The 11743-nt window shown below is 36.6% G+C and overlaps 1 protein-coding gene across 1 annotated transcript in view; it reads right to left on the bottom strand.

Annotated features, from left to right (window-relative positions):
- Nucleotides 1-11443, bottom strand: part of IFT88 (intraflagellar transport 88) — a 42730-nt gene extending 31287 nt beyond the window's left edge. Inside the window, exons 1-11 of the mRNA XM_008944594.1 lie at nt 11332-11443; nt 10575-10637; nt 9777-9833; nt 8021-8074; nt 6448-6511; nt 6302-6371; nt 5187-5277; nt 3438-3542; nt 2300-2402; nt 1551-1665; nt 1220-1451 (exon numbers count right to left, since the gene is read on the bottom strand). Of these exons, the coding sequence (XP_008942842.1) occupies nt 1220-1451; nt 1551-1665; nt 2300-2402; nt 3438-3542; nt 5187-5277; nt 6302-6371; nt 6448-6511; nt 8021-8074; nt 9777-9833; nt 10575-10637; nt 11332-11436 (1059 nt within the window). The 5' untranslated portion in view covers nt 11437-11443. The remainder of the gene's footprint in view (nt 1-1219; nt 1452-1550; nt 1666-2299; nt 2403-3437; nt 3543-5186; nt 5278-6301; nt 6372-6447; nt 6512-8020; nt 8075-9776; nt 9834-10574; nt 10638-11331) is intronic.
- Between the last annotated feature and the right edge of the window lie 300 nt (nt 11444-11743).

Below are 11743 nucleotides of genomic sequence, written 5' to 3'. Positions count from 1 at the left end.
AGCAGGACTTCTGCTGCCTTCTCATTACAGTAACTCACATGATCTTCTTGTGGTTTCTATCACAAAACTCTGTTAGTTCTAAAAGAACTAATGGAGGTAAACCAGGTAGACACCCCTTCCTCACTTATTTGGGATAAATCAGATTTATCAAAAATAAAGACCAGAAGGAAACTTTGTGATCTTCCCTCTGACCTCTTCATAACAAAATACAGACCTTGAAATGTTTGTTAAAACTACAGCTTGCTTATCCTTAGAAAGAACTTTTACAGTCTAGAGCTTATTATCTTACATAGTCTTCATGTAATTCAAGTCTTTAATGATTCTTACTGTGACATAATTTCTAATACAAGAAATTACATGTATATCAATTGTTATTAAAGGAGACATAGGAAATTAAATAGATATTTATCAATACATATGCTTCATATATTAGATTTTATTTGCTTAAGCTGGGACAACAGGAAGCAACAGTTACTCTTAATCTGCAAATAATTTGAAGACTACTTATATCTTTGATCTTTAGGACTGAAAATGGGAGCTCCACATCACTGAAAAACATATCACTAAGAGTATATGAAGGGTTTGCCTTGATCTTTCTGTGGAGGACGTTCCTGAGGGGGACATTAAGCCTATTAATTACTCTTTCCTGTCTTTAACATCAGGAGCTGCTGGCTTCACGGTACAAAGGAAGTCCGCTTTCCAATAAAGCCTAATAAATTAAAATAAGCATCTGTAAACTTTACTAAAATTTTCTTCTGTAAAATAACACTACAGTATTACAAGTTTTATTAGCACATATCTGAGAGAACTTGCATTAACTCACTCATTGCTTTGCTCACATTATTTTCGCTTGTAAATATTTTATTAAAAATTTAAATAAATAAAGGAAGCAAAGCAGTAAGTGAGCTATGTAAGTCAGCTCAGATGAATTTCAGCAAAGAGGTTATGAATACAATCATGGTGTGGATTTTATATACATCACATCTTTTGAGGAAAAAGGATTTAAATGTTATCAACATCTTAACACTTCTGAGCAGTACTGCCACACTAAGTTAGTACATGCTGGTAAAAGAAAAAAAGGTATTTTAGACACACAAAGACATCAATTTACATATTCATTACTGTCCAAGCACTCAGTGTCTCTCCCTTTCTCCTGATTTACAATATAACAACATAGTTTATTTTGTTCAAAAAAAGAGTGTGTTTTTTTGAAACTTACGTTTGGTGAAATGTATTTGTCATCATAGTCCACTTCCAAGGGAACCTGAATCAGTTTTTGGAAGGCTTTTTTCATTTGCTCACCATTTCCAATAGCAAAGTAACACAGGATCAAGTTGAAGCCTGCCTTCATGTTTGGGGACGTGCTCATTATATGTTCAAATGAAGAACTGGCATCAATATATTGGCCAGTTTTAATAAATGCAACTCCGATATTTTGCATTATTTTAATCCTAAACAAAGAAATCAGGATTAGGTTATATTTTTAACTATCAAATCATACCATAACCAAAACTTCTATTTCAGCATCATGCCTACTAGTAGAAACTCACCTCATCTCTTTGTGGACACTAGGAATCTGGTCTAGAGCCATGCGGTAGAATTTGATAGCTTTGGAATAGTTCCGTTGTTTTAAATAGATATTTCCCATATTCACCTTCAGTCTGCCTATCAAAAGAAGTCAATGAGTTACAGCTTTCTAAAGCATAGTTACAGCATTTTTAAAGTGTTTCAAAGCAACAGAGTAGAACAATTTAATAAATCTGTCTTCATTATAGAGTATCAGTGTCCCTTTAAAGAACCACTGTGCAGAACAGTCTTCTGTGAATTTTCACCCACAGAGAGATGAAGTAGTAATGAAACCTAGAAAAGAACTGTCATGTAAAGTGTATTCTGATCTTGACTGTGAATTGAGGGATGTGGCAGAGGTTATTCATGGTGACCTCCAGGAAGACAGCTGCAAGCAAGTATCTCTGAGAAAAGTGTAGGAGTCTCAAAGATCTGCAAAATAATAAAATAAGTATTCAGAAGGGGAAAACCAAGTCACAAGAGAAAAAAAAAATAGTAACAGAGCAGACAACACAGTGTGTGCAGCATGAGAAAGTGATATATTTGGCTTCATGTTAAGCTTAGCCTATGGAAAGAAAAGACTTGATGAGTTGTAGAGCCAAAGCACATGAAGTTATACCAAATCAGAGATGATGAGCATTTGTCATCCACTGTGACAGCATCCACGATGCAGATGAAGTCCTTGTTTGAACGCCTGACTACCAATTGTAATCCACTTGGGAATGCAGCCTACCTCCATTGCTGAACATCTTATTCTTCACTATCACTTGGTAAGTATTCAGTGCTTCAGCATACATTTCATTAGCAGCATATTGACTGGCCAGGTTGAACAGAACCTACAGAAAAATGTAATTATAGGTAAAAGAAAATACATTGTTGTCTCAAGAGTAAAAAACTGGAATTCATAATACATAATTTCAAATTACAAATAACTACCATTAAAAATCATGCTAAGTCTTAGCTCAAAGTAAACACAATGTTATAATGCAAGGAGGTTATTAAAAAGCATTCATATAAGATAATTCTCAGAAGCCGTGTGTAATTTATGACTCAACAGGTGGGAAGTGGTCCTACTGCCTGTGGTCATTCAGTTTTACAAAGAAAGAACTTTACAAATTGCTGTTTCAAAGCAGTTCTGTTGTTGTCAGGTAAAATACCTCTGCATTTCTTCCTCAGCTTTACTCCAACCTTCACCATAAACTACTAGGTCTGCCTAATTCAATGTATTCATTGTTAATAATTTTATCTACAGCACTACCTGGAATACAACTTTAAATTCCCCCAAAGCATTTTTATGTAGGTTGTATCCTTTTTTAAGAAACGTCTACTCTAATTTGGAAATCAGAATGTTAATCTAGACATCTGCTTTAAGATTGAGGACTATTAATTTATCTTATTTTATGTAGTACATTTTCTGTCACTCTATGGCTCAAATTAAAGGCAGTGTCTGATCTCTCCCATCTTCTTCTCTTGGCATTTCACCTTTTGTAGACTATTTTTGAAGTACAGGGTTTATATCTTTTATGTTTTGATATGCATGTGGTGCATGTCAGTAGACAGCTAGAAGAGATGTTCAGGGGCATCATTCTTCACTTAAAGCTGCCTACATGGTTTCTCTGGTACTTGAGATTGCAAGCAAATAGATGTGATGATACAAATGGATCTTCGCAATCCCACGTTAAGTTTTTAATTTTAAGAAAGCACTCACTTCATCATCATAAACTTCCTCCACCCTCAAATCAAGATTGTATCTGGTCTGCTACATGGCTAGGAGCATTACAACACACACACTCAGCAAACACTGAAATGTCTCTTTAGGAGTTTTTTTTTTACCAACACCTTTAATTTACTGAAGATTTCTAAGCACTTACTGAGTAAGTAAGGTCAAAGTTGATGTTTTCTGGAGTAGCAATTTCTTCACGTTGTCTCGCCAATACTCTTTCCTTTCTTCCAGCCTCTTTTGCTTTTTCCAGAGCCTTAAACAGAATACTAGAACTTAGGAATGCCTTGATTCTTACAAACCCAAGATGACGAAAATATATTCAAAACATTTTCTTTAGAAGGATAGACTGTACGCAGTGCCTGAAAAGCAGCAGTATAACCCTCTGGAAGGTGTTAGTTAGCAATAACAGACAAACAGTTGTTTAAGTCTGCTTACCTGTGTAATTTTAGAGAAGTATAGTCACATGTATATATATATGCCATAATCACTAGATTAGGGTGACACCCAGATTATTCTACTTGTATTAATCACAGAAAGTGCACATAAATGTTGAAAAATAAAAAAATTTTTAAAAAAAAAGTGTTTAGGCTTGGCATGTTTCCCAGCACAGGAAGGTGTGGGAAAGAAGAAAGTGAAGGCAGGAAGTAACCATGCATGTTACACAAATCTATGCCACACATACATCTTGACCAATTCTGCATGCTGGTAAATTGCTTCCCTCTTATCTAGCCACAAGTGGTATTTCACATGCACTCTTAGTCTCCAAAACATGAGAATTTATCAAACCAAAGGCCATCTAGCCTAGGATCTGTATTGGGCAGTATTAAGCAGATCACGAAAGTTCCTGTACTTTGACAATACCTCCTCAGAACATATGCCTAAACCAAAAAATTTTGTCACTCAGATGACTGAAAAAGAAACACCATCTCTCATAGCTCTAGTTAATTTTTTCCCTTTATGGATCTGATGCCATCAACTTGAGAGGGCAGCACATGTGAACAAAGGAAGTCTACATCCCAAAGAGCACAGCCTATCTCACTAACTCTAACAGCTGAGCTTGCTCTGCCTCCAGTAGTTGAGGAGCTGGAGCTGGCCAGTCCAAAGCGTTTGGAGTAAAACGTAAGCCTGGTGCTAAGAAGGAAGAGTTAGAGGCTGTTTTGATGCACTGGGACCCAAGGCTCATGTGCATTACTGACACTGTCCTACCAAGGATACTGGTGTTTGCACTTCAGGGTTTGCCTAGCTTGGAAGGTCCCCTTGTATGATGGACTGAAAGAAGATTAAACAGCCCACCTTGATGCTGGACCCTTATGGTGCAACAAAAGCAACATAGTGTCTACCACGTGCTATAGCACCAAACAGACCATGATGTGGAAAAGTACTGTGGAGGTGGCTTAAGTGAGATCGATCCTGGTGCAGAGCATCAGTCCTGGAAGAAAATTAGGTTATCCAAAAAGCTCAAGCAACACCAAGACAAGAGAATGTCACTCAGACAAGATCCGTACACATCTGAGGATCAAATGCTGCAGAGATGCCAATTACAAGCCTGGTATGGAAGAAGTGTCACCCACTCCCCACAGAATCCATAGGTTAGACTGGGCAAATCTGTGCCAGTACGACTAATTGATCAGACCTATTTGAAGAGGCCAGTGAAGATATGGGGAAGGGAGGTTCTGTAACACTGAAATCTTAACATATAAAGGTATACCCAAGAAATACAGCTTATTTTTCTTTTTCCTCCAATACAAGGTATCACTGGATTAGAGCACTCATATTAAAGTTAGAACTAAGACAATTTTAACAACTTGAAGTGTTTGAACCCAAGTCAGTCTGAAAACATCCATACTAACTGTTCATCACATAACAGAAAAAGTGAAGTGAAATCCAGAAAAATTACCAATTTCAAGTCTCCACAGCTGTGGGCAATGCAGCTTTCTTCAACCAGTTCATTTACTTTTTTTTCCAACTGCCTAATCTTCTCTTCTGAACTAAAGTAAAAGTAACAATAAAAGGATTAATGCTAGTAATGTAAATGCAAACACTAAGCTTTTACACAGGATAGTGTCAATAAACCACACAGTAATGTATCATGTCACAACTAACTGTTTTCCCATCAAAGAAATATAATGTGAAACTATGCCCAGAGAAGATCTTCCAAAGATACCACATTCACACTTAATTTGAGAGCCAGGACCTAAGAAAACATAAATCCTCTTATGAGAAGACAACACACAAGCAAATTTCACAGACCAAATTTGTTCTAGAGAAATAATGACAGAACAATTATATGAGCTGGTAAAAATTTCAAATCAAACACCCAGTGAAACTAAATACTGTACTAAGACCAATTAATTGAATATTTAGTTACATAAACAACTTTAAAGTGTAGCTTGCAAATGCAGATTTTAATAAACAGTTGTGATTAATCCATTTTTTTCCTCAGCTAAATAACCAAACATTTCAGTAGGATTCTCCATTCCTATATAGCTATATTAGAGGAATACAAGTTTTGTACCAAAAAGCTCAATGACTTGCTCTCAGTGAACTTCCCAACATTCCCACCAGCTTGTGAAACTCTCACAACCTCCGTTTTACCTCGAGTGCTAATGTCAGAGCAAACAGGGAAAAGCAGCAGGCAAAATTCCCCCAAGTTCTTCCCAGGGAGCTGCATGAATAATCACAGTGTTCCTTGCCCATCACACACACTTCCATAATCCCCCACAATATTCTATATAAGTATCACAGCATTTGTGTGGCAACAACTTCATCCAGGTTACTGAGCTACAGTTAGAATCAGAAATCACTGAAATCACACATTCCTGAAAGCTAGTGCAACTGCTCTGGTAAGTCAACTAACCACAGGCATAAATGTTGGTGGCATTATTCCACAAAGTTAAGAGCACTGTAACCCTCGAGGTTTCATAACTGCCTGGGTGTTCTTAAGCCCTACCCATGGTTGGGTTTTTGTTGCTGTAAAAGCTTTGAAAGAAGTTACTGCAAAACTGAACAAACCTGTCTGAATTTTTCACTTCCAGAGGTGGGGCGGGACCTCTTGCTTGGCCAAGAGGATCAAATGAAGAACCTGCAAAATGAACAGAGTACTCAAAACTGTAAAGTAGTACCTCCCTCTGGCAGCTGGTGACTTCTACAAACTGTACCTCTCATGGCTGCCTTAGTGTAACCTGCAGCATGCACTGCTGTCATTGGTCGAGCAACCCCATCCTTAAATAGAAAGCAAGACAATTAAAATTATCTTCCTAAAAAAATAGACTGTGGACAGTACAGACATCAGTTATATATTACTAAATCTTGAAATATGAAAATCAGCTGTTAGCACCTCAGTAAACTGAATATTTGAAAAAATGTTTTTATGTCTCAAGTATTATATGTCATATAATATGGGTTTGTTCAGCCTTGAGAAAAGAAGTCTTAGGGGAGACCTGATCACCACGTTCCAGTATTTAAAGGGTGCCTACAAAGAAGATGGAGACTGTTTTTTTTACAGCGAGTCACATGGAAAAGATGAGGAGCAACGGGTACAAGTTACTCCTGGGGAGATTCCAGTCAGATGCAGGAGAATTTTTCACAATGAGAACCAACAGCCACTGGAATAATCCCCCCAGGGAAGTGGGGAATGTTTCAGAACTCAGTTGTTTTTTTAATCTTTATTGACAATAAAGAGAATCCTATAAGACCATGGATCAGGATGTTTAACTTTACCCAAACCAAGACAGGCACAAACTACAATTTTTTTGTATTTTAAGTTCTCCCAGACAAAGCCTCCCAGCACAAGACTGTCTGATCCCACCCCATGCCAGCTGATTAAACTTCCTGTCAGAACACTAAGTGCACTAACAAACCAGAATGGCTCTGGCCAGACTCACCTGGGGCCTCCAGCCACACACCCTACCCATGGGTCCAGGAGCTTTATTTAAATTCAACCATAGTCCCTCAGACCCTGCCTGAGCTTGGAGTACTACTGGTTTCCACATCAGTCACAGCTATGCCTGGCCACAGAGTCACTCAACCCAGATTTCAACCTGTGCACTGACCTCCTGGATTGATTTTAGCCTTGACTTGTCACTACAGACCTGGCCAGTACCACTGGTCCTAACCCTGGCCTATGCCCTGACTTTTTGGCTTGAGCTTGGACCTGCCTCATCACCACAATACTGGACTTTTAATTGGATCTCTCTTTCTGGGTGGATCCTACTTGCCTTGCCAAGGTACTGTGGGAATGGGTCCTGGCTGATGAGGCCCCTGCACTGCTAGCCATGTGACTGACTTCCCTCTAGGCTCCTGGCTTGCCTTCCCTTAGGGAGTAGCCCTACTCTTGATACTCCCTGGTAACTCCTGCTTCCCACCTGGTCTGCTGAAAAAGAACACAGTAGCTATAGATATATTTAACACTCAGTACACTTAATTAGAACATAAGTACATAAGAAAAACATGAAAACCAGACTCTGCCTCACTTCTGTTTCCATGAAAAATCATCCATTGCACATCAGTAGGTATTAAAAAGCACTACACAGAACACCTGTGCTCACGTGAAACACTCACCACAACCCTCATGCTTTCTGACATTAGTATTTTCAAAGAAGGACAAATTACATCACATTAATAATTTGTATTCTCTCAGTGAACTCTTAAATACTTGTATCAGACCCAAACACTTAACAGAGAACCTCACTGTTCCAAATAAATATAAAGAGTAAACATTGAAACTTTTACCTGTATAGCTCCTGTCACTGGTCTTCCCATAGATGAAGTTAAAGTTGCCTTTGACTACGAAAATAAGTAAACTGTTTGAAACTAGCATTTGCAAAGGTTTAGAAGCCTGTAAATGCTATGCACAGTCTTATCACACTGAGTTTTAAAGGGTGACCTAACTCTCGCATAAATTCATACCAAAATTCCCATTTATGTTACTCTTATGCAATATACTTCTGGCACCTGGCAGACTTTAAAGATGTTGAACACTTCAGTTATGACAAATTCACAATCTTGTTTTTCACGTATTTGGATATTTCTGTCAGACCTTTTAAAAACAAATTACAGAAATTTGTCTGAAACCACATTAAAATACTTTCCATTATTCAGTTATTGAATAATTCTACTGTTAAATTGAATACGTAATTTCCACAGTATATTCCTTCAGTAATATTCTGAGTACAGCTGATAGGAGATTAATATGGGGCAGATTTTAAGTTGTACTTTCATGAAGATTTATTTTACAGGTATCCATATATTAAATACACAGATATATGTAAATACAGATATACTTTGAAATAGCCAAAGGACATCTTTTCCATTAGTTGACAATGACACATACTATCCTCCCACAGTAATATTAATGTAAAGAAATGTGAAATATTTAGTATTAAGTGCTGAAGGCTGTTACAAATATACAGTACAACCAGACAAAAATAAAGCGTTTCAGGCCATGAAAAACTGTTCCCCTAATTCCCACTCAGAGGCCTATGTTTTAGCATTTTACCTACTACCCATCACACATTATGATTGGTTTGGGCTTGGGTTTTTTTTTGCTATGGCTGAATCTACATTAACAAGGACTGTAGTACAGGAGAAGTAAATCTACAGAGGTAGTCCTGTAATGCAGTGAACATTTCAGTCTTCATTACCCTTAGGAAGTACCTTTTTGTGTGCTCCTCTACCAAGACATCTTTTCCTGTCACAGCCTGGTACTGTGCTAACCACCTGCACACCACACCACAGCCGAGAAAATGAAGTCTCAAAAGGAATATACCCAGAGCAGGTAACAGAAGGTTCAGAGTAAAGGCTGTATTTCAATGATTTAGAATAGAATTTAGGTGTTCTTGAAATTCTTACCCACTTAACTTACATGAGTGATCTAAAGCACTATGATCTCCCTTTATTTGTCATAAAACTTAAGAGGAACTTTCCATCTAAATGCACTGTCTTTTCAAATTTGATTGAGACAGTCTGATAATTTGAAAATTTATTGGGCTAAGGGGACACATCACTACTACACGAGTTCTGTTTCCATAGAAAACCAGGTTAAAGTGTTAGCTATTTAAGTGTTACAGTGGATTAAGTATATCAAAGAATATAACCTACTTTTTCTGATCAAACTAGAGGGGATTTGAAAGCCTGTATTTTTTAAAGATTTAATTTCACCTTTAACTTTCAGAAAACTTTCCCAAGCCCAGGTAACAACCCATCCAGTTCCCCCTGCAAGAAAACCAGATTAATATCTTGGAATCTACTGCCTTATGCAGTATGGCAGTTGATTTGCAATATGTTTTGGGAGAAAAATAAAAAAAAAGTTAAAATAAATCAGTAACCGTGCCTTGACCAAGTGTGGAGTTGTGAATTAATTAAAATTAATGAATACACATAGTTCACTGGAAGGAAATACTTAGACTAAAACAACTCTCACTTTGTGTAAGCGATTAAAAAGTAAATACCTCATTTTCATCAAGAACATAACAGAACAAAAAAGTACCCCATATCCAGTAGCTAAAGGTCTTGAAGATGATGTACCAGGAACTTTGGCTGTCATCTGGGTAGAAAAACAAACAAACAAACTCACAAACAAAAAAAAACACCAATTAACAACCATATGTGTTAATTACCAGTCTTTATACATAGTTTCTATAGTGAACTCATAGAAATAATGCTTCAATTGTTATAAAGGGGATTCTCTTTGTAGAATCGGATTATTCCAGCAAAGAAGTAACATTAATCAGATAGTTCCAGCTCTTCTTTAGATACATAGTACCTACATCTAAAGTGCAGATGCCAACTTTATATTTAGTTCTGAAAACTGATATAAGATTAAGTTACAGATAAATGAAAGTAAGAAAATTAATGTAAATTATATGAGTATGGAGGAAAAAAAATCAGAACAGTAAATTTTCTAAATCCCACTGTCTAGTACGTATCTCAACCTTGCAATTACATGTCAGAGCGAGTAATTTTATGTGTAGAATATTAAAAAAAGTTCTTTCAGAATGTATAATTTTGCTCTTTAACATGGTTTTAGCTAACGTCATCGAACAAGAAGACACATTTCCAACTGAAGTTTTGTTTGCTCTAGTTTAACTCCAGAACTTAATGCAACTTCTGCTCTGCTAATTTTTACTTATTTTTCATATTAAGAATTAAAGTCTGTACCTTCATGTTAGTAGTAGATAAAAAAAGACAAGTGATTCCCAAGATAAGTTTGTACCAGTACCAAAATCAGAGATATGGCTCTCAGAGAAGGTCTAAACTATTGTAACATACTTTGAAAGGTACTTACAGGGTGTCTTCTACCATGACTTGTTCTTGCTGCCTCTTGAAAAGCTACATCATTTTCTAAATCCTAGAAAAGATAAAATAAAAACATGAAGCATTTTAAAACCACAACACCCACAGCTGCAATATCAGAACTTTACAGCTACTGAAAGCACATAGGTAGAAAAACAATTCTTCGAAAAACACTTGACTTGAAGATAACTGAATGACAGATTTTACTGACAATAAATAATTACATTATTATATCATTCCAATTCCTCTATGCCAGCAGTTTACCAAAAGGTGGTCTACACGCAGCGTTACTGTAACTCATCCCAAATACTCTGACTGCACAGAGACCTCCACGACTCCACTTTACTGTTAGGTCCTTCAGCTGCAGCACAGTAAGACACCAATGACCAGCAAGCACCCACTTTTGTGAGAAAACTTGCTGCTGCACACTGCCTGATAAACACCACACTGAATGGGCCTGAATGTGAATATGGCCTCCTAATAATTAGAATTTTATACTTCATAAATTCTAACCATTCAAGTATATTAGACCTGCTATGAGATGCACACAAGTATTTTGTTGGAAAACTATAAAAAAAAAAATCCGTTCAAAAAGATCCTGATGGAACTTCATATATCTCTTGCTAAATAGGAAAAATTCCACTTCAAAGCAGTAATACACTTGCACATTACTGTGCCCACGATCCTACAGGTACTCAGAAGTTCAAATCCTATGTATGGAATAGGTGGAAATCAGCAAATATTTTTACCTCTGTGTCAAATGTGGGATTATAATCATTGTAGCCAGAATAGAGATCATCTTCATCAGCCTCAGGAGCCAGGTGTACGTTTTGCATCATTTTTCTGTGAAACATTTAACATGCTATATATTACCTTAGTGGCTTTATATAAATATTTTTAATTGGAAACTATAAATAGTAATAAGGTTTACTTTAGTAAGTTCAAAAAAGCTCAAATTTTTAGTTTTTTAATTGCTGCATTGGAAATAAAAGCCATAATTATTCATAAAAACTAAGGCTCACTTATAAACAACATTAAATGGCAACATTTAATGGAATTATATTTTGTTAGGTATTTTATCACTGTCATTAAAACTGTTTTAAATATATCTACCATTAAAATTAAACGATCATAACAAGTAGATATTACTTTTAGAATGGT

Source organism: Merops nubicus, unplaced genomic scaffold, assembly GCF_000691845.1.
Source record: "Merops nubicus isolate BGI_N331 unplaced genomic scaffold, ASM69184v1 scaffold1580, whole genome shotgun sequence".
NCBI lineage: Eukaryota > Metazoa > Chordata > Aves > Coraciiformes > Meropidae > Merops > Merops nubicus.
Note: the sequence above shows the minus strand (reverse complement) of the source record. Positions and strands in the feature narration are given on the sequence as shown.